At 39.9% G+C, this 21286-nt stretch overlaps 1 protein-coding gene across 4 annotated transcripts in view; it reads left to right on the top strand.

Moving 5' to 3' along the window:
• pde4ba (phosphodiesterase 4B, cAMP-specific a) overlaps nt 1-21286 on the top strand; it is a 145557-nt gene that overhangs the window by 70488 nt on the left and 53783 nt on the right. For 2 of the 4 annotated variants that reach the window (XM_031859534.1, XM_031859535.1), the window contains 3 exons: nt 18856-19050; nt 20408-20444; nt 20592-20662. In XM_031859534.1, coding sequence (XP_031715394.1) covers nt 18856-19050; nt 20408-20444; nt 20592-20662 — 303 coding nt within the window. Of the gene's footprint in view, nt 1-7450; nt 8142-18855; nt 19051-20407; nt 20445-20591; nt 20663-21286 lie in introns of those variants that run through there. The other 2 variants (XM_031859537.1, XM_031859538.1) reach the window with 2 other exon arrangements.

Here is a 21286-nt window from a genome sequence, read left to right as displayed (position 1 = left end):
TTTAATTGCAAGGATTTAGAAAGGTTTTGGCTGAATGAGGATTTTTTTAATTGACTGGAACTCTTTCTGTCTCATCCAATTTGCTGAAACTGCTGACCTGCAGTACCTGGAAGGCGACTGGAATAAACATGGAGTTGTTTTTTTTTTTTGCAAGCCAAGAGCAAGTTTTCAAGTGCCCAGTGCTGATGTTATCCCGATGAATTCCTGAAACTGTTCTGAGATGATCCAGAGCAGGACTCCAGGATGCAGCGTCTGTGTGACGGCTACTTCTTGAGAAGATTGGTTCAATAATACCGTCTTACACTTTCATAATCTGTGAATCAAATAAAGTAAGTTATTGAGTTGAGACTTGCAGAGAACAATAAACAAACAAAAAACAAATTTTATTTTTGATCACAAGAGTAACCAAGATGATGACATCCAGTCTGGATTTCCCCATCAGCCCCTTTTGCTACCGTCGTCACTCCTGGGTTTGGTATGTGAAAATGTGAAGTAAAAAAGTGGGCATGCAGCTTTGTTGCCGTTGCCCTCACAGTGTGGGTGAGTGTGAATGTGTTAGTCGAATGTTAAGGCAATTTAAGTTTCTGAGAAATAAAGTTTATATGTCACTAAATTGTTTTGCCTGTCGAGTTGTGGTGACAAACGTAATCCTTTGCCTGGATTATGTCAGAAGCAACGTTTTCTTTGAATGAAGGGATGTACTTATGAACTGCACTGGAGTCAGTTCAATCAAATTAAATTGTATTTATTTATATAGCGTCAAGTCCTAACGGACGTTATTTTCGGACACTTTCATATAGAGCAGGTCTGTCGCAGGGAGGTGGTCAGGTGGTCGCCACACAAAGCACTTTGACACAAGAGACCGGGGTTCCTGAAGTCTGTGGTTGAGGCAACAAAAACAATTTGGATAAGTTTTAGAAAAGTTTTGGTTAAATGTTACTAATTACTAAACCTACACCTAGATGATCTTTCCTTAACTGTAACCAAGTGCTATGTCAATGAACATTTTATTGAACTGATCAGCATCAACATTTTTGCGACATGCCAAATACATTAATTAACATTTCCTCATTTTGTTGATAGAAACTTAAATCCTGCCGATGATCATGTTTACTTATACATAATAGCTGTTGTAATTAGTGATAAATAACTGTAATTTGTTCATTCAGCCATACTTTTGTGTGTGTGTGTGTGTGTGTGTGTACTTTTGCATGTGAACATATTTGCTATGTGAGGAAGCAGTGTGTCGTTTGTGTTAGACTGGGCCACTTTGTAGTGGACACTCAGAGGTGTGCAGATCGCTGCTGCAAATTGCTGATAACGATTTCAACTGCAAGAAAATCACCGCAGTGCATAAGAGAAGAGCCGTGGTGTGAAAATTGCCCCTTTTCCTTTCTCTCTGTCTCTTTTATTACCAGCTACACAGACATTTCCACCAATGTCAGCTAACTTACATACATATGTACTTTAATCACATTAATTTCTCCCCACACATGGGTTTAAAGTGCCAAATGAGGATTTAAATAACAAACCCTAAGTGTACTCGGTTTGTCCGGATATTCTGATTCTGAACTGGCCTAAACTCTAAACTCTAGAGTAAATACTTCTCAGGTTGTCTAAGTGAAATTAGGGTTTCATCGACAGGAAAATACATTTCCTCTCAGAAGATTTCAGTGACACCCACTCTTATTGTCTGCATTTCTGTAAATTTACAGAAACCTAGTCCAAAGCAGCATTAGTAATATGCCTATTAAAGTACAAAGTTGCTAGAAGCAGCAGCTAATCACGTTTTCGAAAACTGCATTGATATAGTATAATATGTACTTTTGTTCAAAAATCTATTCTGACTACAACACAAGCTTAGTTTACTGTATGTGCTGGTTTTAAAAAAGAACCTCCCATGCATGTTCTGAACAGGTGAAGTGTGTGCAGAGCTGGTAGTTCAGTGATCTGGTGAACATTCCCCCATTCAATCTACTTGATCTATGAACCTGAAATGAATCATTGTTTTGAACCACTTTATGGATTACACTCCTACGGATCCTGTAGCCTGTAAGTCGGAGATGGACCAGTAAAAATAAGTGCTGCGTTCTGAAGTAGGAAGGAAAGAGCCGGAGAGAGAAAACTTGGCACGTGTCGGCCTTGTTACCTGAACTCCTGTTCCTTTGTCAGGATCAAGACCTCTAACACTTAACACCATCCACCATGTTCGTAGTGTTAAATATCCTCACCCCAACACATACATGCATGCACGTCATCAACCGGACCTCCTGGAAAAATGATATTGTAAAAGCAAATGGCACCATGGACACACACACACACTCCCAGATGGCAGATGATATAATGTGGGTTGTGTGTCTTTATAATGCAGCAGTAACGTATGCGCAGGGTTTCCTTTATAGTACATATGTAGTTGCTCTGAATAATGGAGTTGGCCATTGAGGAAGCGAGTAAACTCCTTTGTGTGAGTGAATGTTGTGTACACTTTGACAGAGCAGGACCAGATGTCACATGTGCCAACAAAAATGTCACTTGAGGTGGTGGATTATCAAATCTAGGTATTGCTAACAAGCATAAACATAACGTAAAAACGTATATCCATATCCAGATTTAAAAAACTATTTCACCACCAGTGTTTGGCAAGTTACTTAAATAACATAATTAATTTGTCATTACATATTACTCACTGTAAGTGTAATTATGTTACTTTAAGCAATTTATTACTTTAAGCATTTTGTAAAAATCTGTATCTTTAACTTGTAATAGATATTTTTCACATTGTGGTATTTTTGCTTTAAATGACTGTTACTTTGACTGGTTATGAAACAGTCTCAAATTGAATACTGCTGCCTCTATATGACCTACATAAGTAGATGAGACCATCAGCGAGAAGATTGGCACAGTAGTTATTCTTAATCCTGTCATTGGTGCCACTGGGTTGGATTCCACGCAAAACCAGACGAAATCATGCAGGTTCACCTGAAACTCCTTCAGCTCAGACTTTTATTCAATTTCAATTCAAATGGCATTATCACAAGCATCGGTGTTGTGCTTCAGAGTGTGCCCCTGGTTATCACAGTGTGAGTGCTGCTGACGCCAAACATGGTGTGGTGTTGGCACTGAGAAGAGCTCTGCTCGCGATCAGGGGATTAGGTTAATCACAGAGTGGCTGACTGCAGTGCCCTCTTTCTCAGAGAGGGGAATTAGATTTATACAGAGCGAGAGGGTGGGGAGATCGGGACAGCTAGGTTGCGGTGAGACCAGCAGGACAGACACCCGTTGATCTCAAATTCTCCCTCTGAAATCTGAAAATCGAATGTGGCAGCTGGTAGATAAGGGCTTATTATCTCCTTTTTAACCTCATCTCTTCCCTTTCTTGTCTCTTCTGTCAGTTTGAATGGAGGCCACTGGAAGCTACGAGTAATATGTCAAGTGCAAAGATTGGATGACTGAAGTGTCGGCTGTGATCCTCGTGCTATAGTCAGACCTCAGAGACCTTTGTGTGTTTGTTGTGCTCACCGTTTCCGTGGCAACTCAATAATCACCTCACCTGGATGATGTTAAAGTGAACATAAATCGACAAAACCAGACTGCCCGGTGTAATCTAAGGAGCAGTTGGGGGGCTAACCTTTGCAATAACAAAAATACACCTGCACTAGATATCAGGGTCATTTTATCACTGGGATGATTTATCACCATCACCAACACTATGAAAGTGACATGAAGACCGAAGAGTCTTCCGAAACAGGGTCCTTTGCTCTGTTCCACTAGACTTCAAAGTGTCACTCCACATGAAATCACACTCGCATCTGTGGAGGACTCTCCTTGCTAAGTGGAAGGTTACATAAATACATGTTTTAATTGAGGGATGCCCTGCCACACTTGACCTGAAGCAGGAAGAAAGCCGTGCTAATCTGTGTGTCAATTGCTGTTTTATTGTCCCTGCAAAATCGAAAAGGAAAAAATGTATATTTGTGCTCCATTAACCTGCAAGTATGTGACTGTTTAGGGATAGTAGAACGATTCGGCATCAGAATATATAGATGTACCAAGTTAACCAGTGCTGTACCGTGGTGCTGCATGTTTTCTGAGAGTCACTGAGGTCAAACATGAGTTGTGAAGATGTACCGAACTGACTTTTTCTCTCCCTGTTTCGATTCTTAATATTTAGCTTGCAGCCCACAATGACTAAATCAATCTAAGTGATAGTGGAAACAGTACATTTAATATCAACATTGATGAAGAAGCGGTATTTATTGGGGATCGTGACCTCTGTCCGATACTCCTGTTGCATCATGAGGTCAGTATCTGCAGTGATACAGATGCAACAGATCACAAGACAATATGTATAGTCACACCGAAGATCAGGCTGGTTAGAATCATATTTCTACATGTCATCATAGCTAGAAGCTTTACTGCACTGCACTTGCAATTCACAGTTCTTTCTTGTCTTTTTTTTGAAGTGGCTTACTTCTTTCTAAATCTGATTCAGAATCAGAGAGGATGAAAATTTAGATTCTTATATGAATCCTTTTGTTCCCCAGCCCTTAAAACCGCGTCTTATCTTTCACATTGTCAGACTCTGTCTTGTGAACTTGTCTTTCTGTCAGTCCTGACCCTCTTACTCCCTTATTCAATTTTTAGAAGATATATTTAGATAGCTTTCAGGGATCATGCCTGCTGTTTGATCTTGATTTAATGTGATTGTGTGTGTGTGTTTGTATGACAGAGACAGCTTTCATGTCAAAGGTGATGTTGTGCCTGTCAGGTTCTGTCAAATATATCTGAGATTCCATTTGCAGTCTTTCTTTCTGGTAGACCGAGACAAAAGACATTGTGCTAAAGTTTGTCTTTTTTTCGGTCGTCTCATCTGCAGTGTGATATCGATTGAAATCACAAGGACGAGCCAGAGCAGCCTTCTGCCAGCGATAATGTGACAGGCTGCTCTTAAGCCGTCAAATGGATATCTGATCGATGTTTAATTATGGTTATCTCTTCACCCTGTTAAAGCTGCATTGGTGTTGCACATTTACAAGTTCTAGGCATCCATGATCTCCCAAAAATAATGTGTTACAATAAGATAAATGATGCCGACATGAATCAAAAACAGGGTTCCAGTTACATAAAAGGAGGTAATTGCATCGAAATTAGTCGAAGTGAAGACTTGTAGTTAAGGGTTTACACATATTGATTCCTTAGCATCTTGTTGAGTATCCAGAGCACACCTAGCTGTCACCCTAATTCACTAATAGGATGTTGTCACATTAACTTTGTGGCTGCCTTACAACTATCATATTTTCATCCAATGTGAAACAACATTTAAAGGAACTATGTTTACATATTTGGGGTGGCTGTGGCTCAGAAGATATAGCGGGTCATTTGATCCCCGGCTCCTCCTGTCCGTATGTCGAAGGGTCCTTGAGCGTGACACTGAACCTCAAGTTGCTCCTCGGCTTGCTCTACAGCACCCACATCCTGTCAATGTGAGTATCGTGCTTTAACTGGAGGTTATATGACGCAGTTACACACTGCCATCTTGTGGAAGCAGGCCTGAAAAACTAGTTTTCTTTTTCTGTGGAGTGAAATGATGCCCTCTGATGTTCATAGATGGGTCCTGCCTCATTTGACTTAGAAGGAGTTTATACAGTCTATGGTTTTATCCATCAACAGCGGTAGTTGTTTTGGAGCATAAGAGGACTGAACAGGCCAGAATACAGAATGATCTCTTTAATGCTGTTAGACTACAGGAAGTAAAGGTGCCCTGCCCAAGAGTGAATAGTTTCACTGGGTGGCATGTGTTTTGGTTTCATCAACGGATTTGACAATAACATACTTCATTAAGCACTATAATTAGAATAGGTGATACATGTGGTAGTATAGGTGATACATGTGGTCATGTCACCAATGTGGTGTTTATTATAATGCCACTGTGTGTTGGAATAAAGAAATGAATTACAGCGGCACCAATTGTAAAACCACAGAATTAAATCTAGAGTTGTGTCTCCAAATAACATTTTAGGTTTATATTGGATGTTTATCTTTAAACGACAAATTATCCATGGCTGTATATTGTGTTACAATGATACACATTTGCTGTTTGCAAAAAACAAAACAGAAACAGAACAACATGATTCTCAGCAGCACCCAAGAACATACATTCACAGCCATGATCAATTGCAAGTCAGTGTTATAACAATCTGTACCAGCTCCCACTGGTGTACCAGATGATGCCTGCAGAGGAGCTCTTTCTATATCTTCTTCTTCATTGGTTAACCCTTTGGAGCACATTAAGGAGGAACGCCATTGCCATTGTTGTGTAGGATACACATAGCCCTGTGGCATACCACATCTTCCGCCTCTACCATTTCTAATCTCTGTGTGTATTGTGGAGCAGCGGGACGAGCTGCAGTGTGGGAACGTAATAGTTATTCGGTTTTGGCCTCTGTGACTCGACTCCTCCCATTAAATGTTTGGTTAAGTGCATGGGTTATATGTCATCTTTCTGAATCATTTCCAAGTAAATGACAAGGATGCAAACTAAGAGCTCCAGCAGTTGTCAGTCAGTCTGGTTTTCATGACTACTGTGATAATACTCCAAGTGCAGTTATGACAGAGATTCAGGATAAAACTCATTTTGAAGTCAAAGTTTGCTTTTTAACATGTCGCACTGAGTTTCTTGAAACAGTAGTCAAGGAGTCGTTCCCGGTCCAACGACAGAAAATGAGGACCTCGAGGATCATTCATCTGCGGATCTTGCTGTTGTTGGGGGAAAATACTAATTTTTATAGTCATGTTTGTCATGTTAACTGTGGGCTAAATAAGGCAACTTACAGTTAAGTGTTGTCGTTTTTATTATTGTGTCTTGCATACAACTCTGACATTTATATATGTATAATGTATACACAGCTTATTTATATAAGCTGTGTATACATTTGATAATTGCAAAATAAAAAAGTCAAAAAACAGTCTTAACAATCAGTCACCGGACCTTCATTGTCTGCAACATAAATCATGAATTACTGGGGAAAACGATTATTATGTAATACTATGATATCAATGTAAATCTTGCTTCATCTTGTTGAGCCATTTCATGAAAAATATACTCTCTTGAATCATCATAGTTTATACAATACAGAAGGGGTACATATACAGTATAGTTGGTTTATATTTTGAGTAACGTGTGTGTGTGTGTGTGTGTGTGTGTGTGTGTGTGTGTGTGTGTGTGTGTGTGTAGCTGGTGTGCTTCTGAACATTTTCCATACACCGTGCTAATTATAGCTGTCAAGGCTGTGAGTGATGGATGAATTATGACTCCACTCCAGCCACTCCAGTCCAGGACTTGGGTGTTCCTCCTTGCTCTGCTGGGCCGTGCTGAAGGGAACAGATCTCCATACACACACATACTACACACAATCACACACACACACACACACACACGCACACACCACGGGGAGGAAGTATAGCCTGTGACAAAGAGAAGAGTCTGCAAAGAGAGCGCAGAGAGAGTGGAGAGTGTGAACAGCTCCGTGATGTGACGTATGGACCACTGCTTATGTTGCTGCTGTGTGTGACTTGAGATCAAATGTGTGGAGAAGGTGTTTGGATGCCTGTTTGTTGCTTTCATTTGTGCCGAGGAGGGCAAGACTGATGAATAACCTGCTGAGTAACTTTTTAAACAGAGGCTTTAAATGTAACAGTCATGTACTTTGTGGTGGATTGCTATTTATGTAGAGCTGAACGTGTGTGATGATGCTTGTTTTGTAGTAACCGATAGATTAATTTGATGGTTTTCATTTGAAGTTGTGTGATAAAGTCTGTGAGTTTTGTGTATGAGAGGTGTGTATGCATGCAGTTATCAGTAATGCTACTGACTTGACACATGTGTGTATGGTAGTGTGTGACGTTAATACTGAATTCTGGGTCTGTGTGTGAAAATGTGTTGCCAACACTCTGGGTGTTAGTCGATTTAGTTGCTGTGTTTGTGGTTGCGTATGTGATGGTATGCGCCGCGTAGTGTGTGCATGAGTGCGCGTGTGTGTCAGGGAGATGTACCGGCGTTCACCCTGTGCCAGAGCAAGGGTTCATTTTGACTTCAGTGAGGAAGTCATCAGGAAACTCCACGCCGCCAACCATGCTCACAGGTCAGGACTCACAGATGACCCACTCAACCACACACACACACACACACACTTTATGCTCTCTCACACTTGAATCTGTTCTTTCAGTGTTTTATCTTGTTTCGGTTTTGAGGTTGTCATTTTCAGCTTCTTACTCACCTCCAATAGCTGAATTGTTTCTTTCATGTAAAGTTGTCTTATTTAAAAAAAAAAAAAAAACCTCTTCACTAAGTTGTTTAAGTCTTACAGTTTTGTAGAGTCCCTGAACTCCTTCCCTTTCAGTATATGTGTTGTCTTACTTCCTATTTCCCATACATCAAGCAATCCTCTCATGTGTTCCTCATCATTATAGTAATCCTCAGATAGGATGTGGTTGTATGCACATGTTTGGGTATCACATGTTTGGGTGACAAAATCCAAGTAGACTTGATGGTTTTGTTCGCAGGGCAACAGTTTCAGCAGAGCGATGTTTTGAATAGGCTGCATGCTGTGTTATTGCCGTTCCAAGAGTCGAGCATTTAGCCATGCAAAAGAGTCTGGAAATGTTCAGATGAATTTGTTTATTATCATTACTTTATTTTTAGCCACAGTGTGAACAGTCTGGTCTGTGAGACACAACCAGAGGAACCAAAGGATATATCTTCAAAAAAAATCCCACACACATCATAGCATTGAAGGGGCAGATTATGGCTTTGTTGACTAGCAGGATTTATTGTTAGACCACATCAGTTTATGTTTTGAACACTAGAGCCTATCTCTTTCTACATCATAATTACTGTGAATGCCTACCAGAGACAGCACATAGCTAAAATAATAATGTGTTTTCTTTCTTTCTAGTGAAGCACTGGAAAGTTTTACATTTGAACAATTGAAACAATCTCAGAAGTGAACATCACTCTTCATTTGAAATCCAACGTTGTAACGAGTGCTTGTCTATAAAGAATCACAAGCCCAAAAGGTTGGGAACAGATGACTTAAATGTTTCATATCATTTAAAGTGTCTTCAAGTACAAAAATATATACATATTTTTAATAACTTCCCCAGACATAACGAAGCATTGCCAACTAAAACGTACTGCATGACTCAAGCCCATGTGGTGGATAAATAGGAAACTGTCGTAACTCTGCACCACCGTGCTCCTTTAAAAATTTGTTTGGTGTTATTGTCCTTAAAGCAGCATGCAGCCAACCATCACTGGAGGATAGACATCAAAGAAGGGAATGAGTTGGGAAAGAAGGACAGTTTTAGTAGACTATAATGATGTCGTGTCTGAAACAATATTGCTTCATAAAATATGCATTGAATGTCTCATCATACAGGGCCATCACTTATTTTCTTTGAACGCCGAGCAAAAATTCATCGTTGTCAAAAATGTGTTTATTTTTCATGCATAAATAATACTGAAGTTTGTGCCATGATTTAAAGGGCCAGTGGGGATTTCGAGGGATCTATAAGCAAGATTTTAATATAATATTTATTATTATGTTTTTATTAATGTATAATCACCTGAAACTAAGAATCCTTATGTTTCAGTTAGCTTAGAATGAGCCCTTCATATCTTCAAAAGAGCGGGGCCTCGTCATGGAGTCCGCCGTGTTGCATCGCCATGTTTAGTAACCAAGAACCGACAAACTAAACATGGCTCTTGTGAGAGCATTTCGCATTTTCAAGTTACCTGAAAGCCACTGCAGTCCTCCCACATGCTTGTGAGACTGTGGTAATGTGAGATTCAAAAACATGGTAACACTAGCCACCGTCTGGCTTCTGTTGCTGCTAAAGGTGTATTATAATAGTAAGAAGTAACTCCTTCCCTCATGAAGGACATACAGGCTCGAGGATGAGAATCAACCTCCAGCTGTTTATTTTACTACTCACGTGAGATACAAGCACATTGGTGCATTATCTGTCTCATCTCACCTGCTTAGTCTGACAATTTATTTCCATATATGATCAGTTGTAATAGAACACCCAGTACATCTATAAACAGCTACGATACAGCGTATTCCCTTCCAAGGTGGATTGTAATAAAGTACAACTGTTAAGTGAAAAGAATAAATAATTTGTTTATGTCCCCCAATTTAGGGTTAAAATTGTTTTTTTGATAAAACTGCAAAAAACCTTGAAAATAAGCAGCAGAATAAGAGTGCAGACTCTTTTAATGTTTGAGTCAAGAAAGAAATAACCGAGTGTGAAAAACTAGGTTGGGTCTCCCCCCAAGAGGACTGTGGGTATTCTGGCTCAGCTGGAGACACGTCAGGCTGCTGGCTGGAACTGCTGGCATGTTTAGGGGACGTCATCACAATGGATTACAGCAGGAAAACAACCAGACACTTTAACAGTTTATTGAAATATTCCAACAACATAAAGTTTACTGAGACATTTTGAGAAGTTGGTGTCATGTGATCTGTACTGCAGTATAGCTAATACTTTTCTCAACATGCACAAAATTAATGCTGAATGTTTCTTTAATCTTTGAAAACAAAATAGCCCTAGTGACACATTTCGTTGGATTTGTATCATGGACGTGTGCAGACGTTGAGCTCTGTAGACATCCACCTCTGGTCGGGTGGATTCACCTCTGTGACTAAGGGTTTCCTGTGGAAAGTACTGGACTGCACTGAAGAAAGCATAAGTTCACAGATGGTGTACTGTACTGTGCTGCATGTTCCAATCATTAGACAGGTACTCAAGGCCCACGTGAGCACCAGGGGGTAATTACTCCATTAATGCTCCTCTATGTGCTTTTGTTTGTACAAAGCTTATGACATATTTACACAAATGCAGCTGCCCTTTCATGGTACATTGGTGTGCATGAATTAGCTAATATATGTGTGTGTCAGGGAGTGTTTCTCACTCCACAGCTAGGACAGGAGATGAGCTTAACCAAATATTTTGCCAGTGACCGGGATTCCTTTGTCATAATAACAAAGATCAGAGCCCCTTTAATCTTCACAGAAGGTTTTCTTGGGTGATGGGTCCATTTAGTCATTGTCACCCTTCACTACTTGTCAGAGCAAAGTTACCTCACATCATCTCGGACCAAAATCGGTTCTGTAGTGTAGTTTTTCACGATTAAAACCCAAACTATTGATTTGTGGAAACATTGTTTGAGTGCAAATAAACAAATTAGAAGCACTCACAGCTATTCATGCTGCTATCTGAGTGTTTTTACAATAGGGAGCCCTTTAGGGCAATGGAGAGGAGCAGTGTTCCCTGCAACTAGCTTGTGTGTTTTGTTTTTGGTCAAAACAAAAACACACTAAACATGTGGCTTAAATAGAGTTTATTGAGTCACAGTTGTTGACAAAAATAACCCTAAACTTCCTCATCATCTATATCTGTTTCAAACTGCAAGCATTTTCAATTAAACAAAACTGTCCCTGACCTCTTCATCCTCTTCATCCTTCATCTTATATTTCATTACATGTTAAATCGACGTCAGTGTTTTAAACCAAAATTTCTTTTCACTTTGGTGACCCATTTGTTTTCCTTTCCAGCGCAGGACTTTGAATAACAGTGTTTTGTGCTTGCTCGCCCATGGGCGGGGTTCAGCACTGTGTTGTAGAGTTTGTGGTTTGGCAGTATTTTATTTGCAGTGCACTTTACTTCCAGAAAAATGTAGCGAGGACTCGGTCGGGGGCTTTTGATTTCTACATGACTGGCTAAAGTTGAAATTAGCCGCCGTGGCTGTGTCATGGGTTTGATGTTGATAATGGTGATTATTGCAACGATGAGAATGATGAAAATGATAACAAGATGGTACGGATTGCTGGGAGGATCACAAGGATCAAGAAGATGTTGACTCAATGAAGTCCATCTTCCTAAAATAATTAGCTTTACTAAATAGAAAGTTTAATGGAGTTGTAGTTCCAGCACTCAATGAGAGCAACAGAGAGAAGTTCGGGACTGTGACCGGGGTAGCTTGACTCTGTGCAGACCAGGGGATGTAATGGAAAAGACATGCCACACTGTAACTTGCCAGCACAGGAATGTTTTCCATACTTTTCACTCATGCTATCTTTGTCTTCCTCCCAGGTATAAGTTTATTTCAGTTCCTCGCTTTCAAGTGTGCATCAGCCCCTGTTCCATCATCATCATTAACTTTTACATCTCATCTTTTGGCCAGATCTGCTTTGTGTTTCCTGAAACCGTGTGACGTGCGGCTTTGTATTTAGACTGTAAATAATTCCTAAATGAGAGCATCTGCTAGATGACGTTGTACCTAAATGTGCATGTATAATGACTCGACGCCTAAATAGGTTAGTGGCCTAATTTCTATTAATAAATGCTGTGTCTACTTGGATTCCTGAGTTTTCATCCTTTTTTTTTTGGTCGCAGATTAGAAAAGGCCAGAGGACATATTTGATTCTCAGCATGGTTTTAACTTAATGCAATGCTTGTTTTTATAAATCAAAGGTTAGGGCTATAATTCTGGCGGTTCAAGTTTTCATTAGTGTGGTTAAACATTCCCATGCTGGGTAATGGTAGACACACTGATGTGTTCAGATTAGATGTGGGAATAGATCAGTGTTTGACAATGATGACGAGATAAATGTCCTTTAACATTGAGATGTCCTCGGTTGCTGAAGTTGTACCCTTTTCTCCAGAGACTTAAGCTCATGTATCAGAAAGGCACTGCTTCAGCATGTGCATGTTTAGACTAGCTGGGGTTATTAACCTATTTTAAGATACCTCTGCTGCAGATTCATACAGGGAAATGTTGCTGCAATCTTTTTGAGCATAACATTTCAGCTGCTGTTTTTTCTTGTTCTGATGGGATCGCTCAATGACTTCATCGTCCTTCATGTGGGGCATTTCAAAGCTTTTGCATATTTCACTGAGCCAGCTGCTTACTCAGAAAGGTCTCTTTTGGACCCACTGCTTCTCCCGGACATCTCTCTCCATTTCCCCCGGCTTCAGTCCCGTTTGTCTCTGATACATTATGACCAGAAGTCCTACGAATGATGTAGTGGAACAGATTTAATCTGTAATTTTTTCAAGCCACAACATTAGCATTAGTAACAATGCTGATGTAATAACAGAACAAACTCACGTTCAAGAAATAATAGTTCAACCTCTGCTAAGGACAAACAGGAGGTGTTGCCATGGCCCCTCTGTTTGCACAACGAAACAGACAAATGGTGACTGGTTTCTCCTCACCATTACACACAGGAAGGAGGAGATTAATTCAAAGTATAACTCTCTCTCTCCCTGTCTGTGGCACTCTGTGGCTCCCTCTTTACGAGCGTTTATGAACGAAGTGTCTGTTTCTTCTTAACACACTGTGGAGTTTTAGTTTCCTGCTTTGTATTTTACGCAGGTCAGCAGTGAGAGGTGTTCATGATAGAGGACAGTTCAACGTTCAAGTAAAAGAAAGAAATCCCAGTAAACACAGTTTTTGATTTGCAGGCTAAAATACATCTTCATGTCTCGTTTAATATTTGCCTTATTTGTTTGAAACATGACCTCTTGCTTACATTGAAGCATTTGAATAAATATATGTCAATGTGTGCATATGTAACAGACTTCTCTTTAAAGTTCAGTTTTAAATACACATGTAGATGTATCTTGACCTGCAAATCACCAACCCGATGCAATCTGTGATGTTGTGACCATTATTGGGAAGTACTTTGAATCTATTGTGTTTTTTTCAGACACAATCTGATTTGTTTTTCAGTGGTAAACTGCTTTTATTTTGTTTTGTCAAGTTTCATAAGAATTATCTTCAGCGTTGTAAAGCTTGCTGAGGTAAAATTACAGTCCAATAATATTCAGACTTTTTGGTCAGCTGCAATGCAGAATCAAGTAAGTATAGTCTTTAAAGCACAAAATGATTCTGACTATAATCCAGTATAGTTCTTGGTCAGATGGAGATTTTCTTTAACTGCACCTGGCCCTGAAAATAAGATCCAGATCTGGCGAGGAACATATACAGTTGTGTACGGGGCTTCTGTAGAAAGGAACAAGTTACCAAACAGTATTAGAGAATCAATTGCATATGTAAGCAGAGTATTAGTGAGTACACTCATCTTCCTTTCTAATATTGTCTTAGTCTTCGTGAATTTTAATTTTATGGAGGACTGAACCCATAGCTACTGCAGAAGCTAATGTTGATAAACTAAAATAAACCTAAAATAATGAGAGAAATTCTCTACTTGTCCGTTTGTCAATAAACCTTTGGGCAAGTCCATCACTCAGTCAGTCTGGTCGTCAGTCGGACAGATGCAGCTGGATCATGGGAAAGGAATGTTGTGTCATCCTAGCAAATCATTTTAGGACCAGAGGAAGGGCTTCCTGATTGCGTTGGTGAAAACCATAACTGTCTCAGCCTGTGCGGTACCATAATGATCATGATTAGTTGGAAAATGTACATCCCCAAGGAATCGGTGTCCCGAGTAGTTCTTTGGAAGGTATACAGATGAAATGCCATCCTGTAAAAACATATAAACACAAACGTGCGTCATGGAGCCCGGTGACGCTTTTGCTCATGCTGGTTTGACTGATTATTTCCCTTCTTATGAGGAAGCTCGTGACTGAAATAAAGCATATGGCCTCTGGTTCTCTTGATCTCTCAGCAGTCCTTGTTTCTCTTTGAACAGACGCCGTGCTTCTAATTGACTGAGCAAGAACATTCATTTTGCATTTGTCTACGTTAAGATATAGAGTACGTGTGAGATTCGAGTGCTGATGTCCATGTTGTTCTGTACATGAACTTTAGAGAGAAAGCATGGGGTGGTAGTATGAGTGAGACTGGTTTCCCAGACAAATACGCTAATCCCCTAAACCACCAGGACACCCCCATAGAAAAGTGTCTTTGTTCCCAAGGTCTGTCTTTGTGTTGTATTTTGAAGGCTAAATTCTTGGACATCCCTCCTTTGTCCTGTTAAGCACACCAGGGTTCAAGCACAGCCATAAGATGAATGTTCCTTTTTTTCTACAGTCATTATAAGCCTGTATTTGTTTTGTTTATGTAATGAAATAATCAACGCTCAGAGGTCTACTGAGTACTCTTCATTCAGCAAATACATTTGTAAAAAGAGATGCTGTTCAGAAAAGCTAGTTTGACCTTTTCATTTTAGATTATTTCCAAAGATCAAGAATGGCTTTTCAAGATCAAATAGTTTAACTTATTTAGCTGTATTTTCCATGGGAAATGATGGGAGTTCGAGTCAGTGCTACATGGGGACCAAAGTAGACCACAGACTTGGGCATCAGTCACCCAGACACAAGGGAGTCGTAAGTCTGTCCGTGTTAAACGTTTACTTTAAATTTACTTCCACCAAAGAGCAAACCTGAATCATATTAATAGTGTTCAACCTCTAAGTTCTAAGCGATCTAATTGATTACAGGTGTTTTCACAGGTGCGTTATGGGTGCAGGGGCTTGATAATTGAGTGTAGGTATTTCAGTAGCTGTGTTTACCAAATAACACACACAGGGTTTTAGTTTTGAATGATGTGTCTAATGTAGACAATTATGCCACATTAATGCATCAAAAACAATGACCAATGAATGATAATATATCAGTCACAGGGGCCGTTTCCTGCATTAATAAATACTTTTACTTTTGATATTTGAAGTCCATTTTGCTGATATTACTTCTATTCTTTTACTTAAGTAAGGTTTTGACTTGAAAATGTTATCCTTTAGAATTGTCTTGGTACAGCATAATACCTCCATCTACTGAGTTAATGTGATGCTCTTTAGCTTCTATAGAACACAAGAGAAAAACATCAGACAGTTGTTAGATGTGCATGTTGTGGATGACTAGACTTGCCTGCGCTGACTCCAGAATTAGTCTTCTCCACACGTGATCACAACACACAAAGCCAGTGGATTGACCTGAGGGCAGAGCAGTCAACCATCCAATACGTGGTGGACAGTGCGGGCATGCATGCGTGTGCATATATAACACATGCACACAGACACTGTTCATTCACCTTTCATCCTTCGTGTTCATTCCTCTTCTTAGTTTCAGTGCATCATGATATGTTATGAAACAGAACATTTAACAGGAAATTCAGCATAGCAAACGCTTGCACTAATTGTAGCACCGCGTCATAATTCACAGAAAACAGGAGGAGTGCTGTTTCTCTTCCTCAGCCAGCGAGGGCACCAATAGTTGAAATAAAGTGCTATCCAAGCCTTTTCTGTGTTCCTCATGTCATTGAGAGGCTGTATTTGTGCACAAATTTAGCATATTCAACTTTCTCAGATTTCTGTATTCCCTCCTGTTTTCTATTACTGATCCATCTGTGGACCCCGTGTCGTAATTCAACACAAACATGGTTTATTTTAACATGCCACACGAAAATGTAGACCTGCTGTGTCACGCAATATCGGCCTTGCAGTACAGACACTTTATAACAAGAGAAACCCCTCACTGTATCTTAATTCAAGTCATGTTTTAGCATCATTCTATAGCTTTCCCACCCTGTAGGACTCAACGCCAAAGCTTTTAACAAACACGTTACTTGGTTGACACATTACTCTAACTTTGAGATTGCTAAATTAACTACATTTTCCATTTCCTTTTGTCAAACATCCCATTAATATGTGCACATCAACCTTTCCATTGTTTGATGAAGCGATTACAATGAATACAGCATTTCATTCATAATTTGCCAGCGTGGCTTACTAACGGCATCCAAAGTTAGCGACCCTAATCGTTGTTTCAAAGCCGTGTTGTAATCCATAGAAACCCTGTGCTTGTCCCCCAACGTTTTAATTCACAGTTTTGCGTATTGTCTTTTGGCTTCTTAACATATTTTAAGAAACTCAGAAAATGATAATCCCTAATCAATCTAATCAGTTCATTTTCTACCTTCAAGGGCTGAAGGTCGGGCGTTGTTTAGCCCTCTCTCTCCTGGGAGGAGCCTCTGCTTTTCAGAACAGGGACTTCTGGCTTTTTGAAGGACAGCGTTTTTGCTGTTGTTGCCGCTCGACTTTGTATCAGCCTCACACAAAGTGTAATAGAATCCAGATTTGCACGTTTTCAAAAAGCGTCTTAAAACTACTGAGACTTGTTTTCTTCTGGTTTAATAAGTTTAGACTTTGTGGTTTGTGCACTTTGAGCCCTATCCTTATTTATTGTCCTGTCTGTCTCGTTTATTTCCTGTCATGTCACCCTTCTGTAAAGCGGTTTGAACTGTCTGTGACTCGTTTTACAGATTGAGCTTTTATCTCTGATGTTGTACATGTCATTGTTTTTGTTTGGACCAGATTCCCATCGTTTGTGTAAAAGACATCCCTTCACCCTTCACTCACTTTCCCCTTTTTCCTGGGATAAAAATAAACATTAGAAATCCAACCCATCCAGTCCCATATACCCTACAAACGGCATAATGTAGAGAGTCACCAGTTATAACGAGTTGCCACAGGGGCCTGTACTAAGGCACACTATCCATATGCGGTGAAATGTAATATGCACAGTACATGAAGCAGTAAGTCAGAACATTTTCATCAAAATAAAAGCCTGTTTCAATCATCTTTATCACAGTGTAATATAAGAGGTGCAGCAGCAGCCTGTTCATGAGAGCTTTTCATCTATGCCTGGTAGGTCTTCTTGTAAAGACGAACTGATGTGTTTTTGAAGTCTTTCAGAGTTCACAGTAATTATTGTATATTTCTCTTCTTCTCCAAACATTTCAACATATATGCTTTGAATAAATCCAAAATGCAGAATCTATAAATATGGAAATATTGTGAAAGTCCAATCTTAGTGTATAGGTGCTGGAAGTTTCGCATTTTCACAGTTTCATCTTTCTAACTAGTTTTGTCCCAAAAATCATTGTTTCAACTGAGATTTAAAGTGAGCACAGAGAAACCTCCTCCCTTCGGCAGACAGACGTGAAAACTGCTCTTTTTTATCATTCTACTCAGTGAATGTCAAACAATAAGCAATAAGCAAAACATTTTTGGGTGGAGGGGGACTTTAAATTTGTCGTGTAACCACAACCTTCTCTGCTGGTGTGTGTTTACTATACAGAAGAGGAAGTAGTGGCCATCAAGGCAGAACAAAGTGATAAAACATTGAGACCTGCAAAAACTCAAACTGCTGCGGAAAATGTCACACATGCAACACATCTCACAGTTGTTTGTTTGACCGGAAGACGCACCACAGCCATAAAAAATGTCCTTCAAGTGATGTCCTCCTCCTCGTCTCTTCTTTGATGATGGCCTAATGAGATCCTTCTCCTCGTTCCCCCACGTTCTCCTCCTCGTGAATGTAGGAGCATCACTCTAACTAATGTCCATCAGCGAATGAACAGGGTGCACTCGAGCGTGTCACTCTGCCCTTTCTTGCCCGGTCATGTCAAGTCCATCCATAAATGTGTGTTTGCACTGTACATGATCGTGTGTGAGAGTGAGTGACTGCAGCTAATCTCTGAAGGGGATGTTGGTGCTGTATACATGAACAAACTACTCTTTTCGTTTCCTCATGCTTGGTGGTTTAAACCTAACCAGGTCCACAGAGCGCTCGATAATGAAAAAAATGTTTTTGTCAGAAAGACAAAGGTCGGAAAAGGAGTGTTTGGTAGCAAAGTAATATTTGAGTCTAATGCAGCCTGAAACCCTACACTAGGCTGCTTTGCATTCTTAAATCCAGCTCCAGTCATCTCCTATCTGGAAATAATTAATCTCTCTGCCTATTGTTCTACGTTTCACATTGCTAAGAAACAAAAATAATCTGCGATGACGAATAAACATCTTAAAATATGTGTTCATCTGTTTTCAGTTTTGATGTGGAGAATGGCCCGTCCGCCAGCTGCAGCCCTTTGGACCCCCAGGCCTCCCCCGGCTCTGGTCTGGTCCTTCACACTAACTTCCCCGGTCATAACCAGCGCCGAGAGTCCTTCCTCTACCGCTCTGACAGCGACTATGATCTGTCACCCAAGTCCATGTCACGAAACTCCTCCATCGCCTCTGAACTGTAAATATAAAAGACACACACATGCACACAAAGCACAAGTATGTACATGCCAGAGTCAAAGAACGATGCACAGAAGAAGGTGGCATATACACATTTCTAGGAAGATGTACATTCCTATATACCTAGATTTACATACTGTATATATTATATACATACATATACCAAGCAAATAATAAATTAGGATACAATACCTTGTTGTCCATTCTATAATGGTAGTTTGATGAAAAACAATTAACAATGCTGAGTAAACCTCTGTATTGATAATTCCCTTACTTCAAATTCAGTTTGGTTTCCTCAATGGATACTTGATACTCTCTGTTGTGTTTGCATCTTTACTACAAAAGGCTCTGACCTTATCACTGAGTGGTGTTCAGTTCTAGCATCCTTTAAGAAACATATAAACTTTGAATAAAAATATAGATTCCAATTTTTTTTAACCCCGGAAAAGATATTGTTTTTTTTTCATCACTGTGAGTAGTGTCTGCAGGTAAATCATTTTGAGTCTGCATACAGCCCAAACAACATTACCAGTGAGGTATAGGGCTGCCTTTGTGTAGCTTGAGAGGTTGTTGAAGGTTGTTTGTGTGTTTTGGGTTTCATTTGGCTGCAAGACAAGTTTTTTCTACGGGACAATGCAGTTAAAACCCAAAGGTCGCTAACAACAATACTGAATTATCACCCGCCCTAACTAAATGTAAATCTAGTTGAATAAAGCTAAGATACAAAGTAGTACTTTTGACCATTAAACTACGTCACGTCTGGTTTGTCCATTATGAGCTACTGTAGAAACATGGCGGTGCAACACTATGAAGGGCTCTTTCTAAGGTAACACAAACACAATGACTCTTGCATGAAAACATAGTTATGAATATTATATCCACTAATAGATCCCACAAAACGCTCCACACTGGACCTTTAAGTCAAAGCTCTGCCCACCTGTGGAAGATCTGATACATAGTGATGGTGTTGGGTTTAAGGAGTCTACTACAGGACTCAACATGACAATGATTTGAAACCTACAGAAGAGTAATTCAGTATTTTGCCCTGTCTGAGCTTACGAATATAGGTCACCCTGTGAGTGCCTTACAAAGTTACATCCCGTCAGAACAGTAGACTCCTGGTTTGACCCATGAACGTCCTCCCATACTCCTCTCCCTCTCTGGACTCTTTCAGTTAATTATAGTAATGAGGCTGGCTGGGTCATGATAGTCTTTCCCTTTTGTTCTTAATTAACTCTTTGCTTTTAACAACCACTTCAGCATATAAGCTTTATGCAAGAGCATAACCTGATCGTTGGTGTGTACTTTTATTTGAGGATGCTTCTGATTACTTCTCTCTATTGTGTGTGTGTTCTCAGACATGGTGATGACCTGATTGTAACACCTTTTGCTCAGGTAAACACATCATACTGTCTGTAAACCAAAATGAGCCTGGTATCAACACTAATTCCCGAAAAACACACTGTTCAGAAAACAATATTTTGGATATACTGTCTACGTTATAAAGGATCCTAATAATAACCTCTTCCTCTGCTTTTCTAGGTTCTGGCAAGCCTTCGTAGTGTGAGGAATAACTTCACTGTACTGACCAATGTCCAGTGTGCCTCTAGCAAGTAAGTGCAATTGATTTAAGACCAACATTCAAACATTTTTACATGGCTTTTTTTTCTTCTCAAATGCTTACTTCAGTGACCTGCTTTGACTCCGACAACATTCGGAAAATACTTCTGGCAGACTATAAAATTCAGAGCGGCCACTTGAGAATAAAACGTTAGCTTCATATTTTATTATGTTTTGCGGACCTCTAAAGAGTGTTATAAATCAAGTTGAAGCCCACTTAGACGCTCTTAGGATACATTTATTAGATTCCCTTGTGGCCGAGTGCAGAATGAAAATAAAAAAGACTCTGAAACAATATAAACAGTTTGCAGTATAAATGAAAATACATCAAATTTACCCTCAGCACAGCTTTTAATTAAAGTCACCAAAAAGTCGAGGGCTGATCACTCATTTAGACAGCATGTTCATACTGCAGGTCCACTATGTCACCACAGGGCGGAGGTATTGAGCTTTAAATAGACTGATGTATGACATCTGACACCACAGCTGTTCCCAGCGCTCACAGTGAAGAAGCTAAAGCAGTCTAGTAAACAAACACAAGACATGCCTTTTACCCACACACACACACGCACGCACACACACACACACACACACACACACACACACACACACACACA

This window comes from Anarrhichthys ocellatus, unplaced genomic scaffold (assembly GCF_004355925.1).
Source record: "Anarrhichthys ocellatus isolate YVR2014 unplaced genomic scaffold, GSC_Weel_1.0 scaffold22, whole genome shotgun sequence".
Taxonomy (NCBI): domain Eukaryota; kingdom Metazoa; phylum Chordata; class Actinopteri; order Perciformes; family Anarhichadidae; genus Anarrhichthys; species Anarrhichthys ocellatus.
This window is presented reverse-complemented; position numbering and strand designations above follow the sequence as displayed.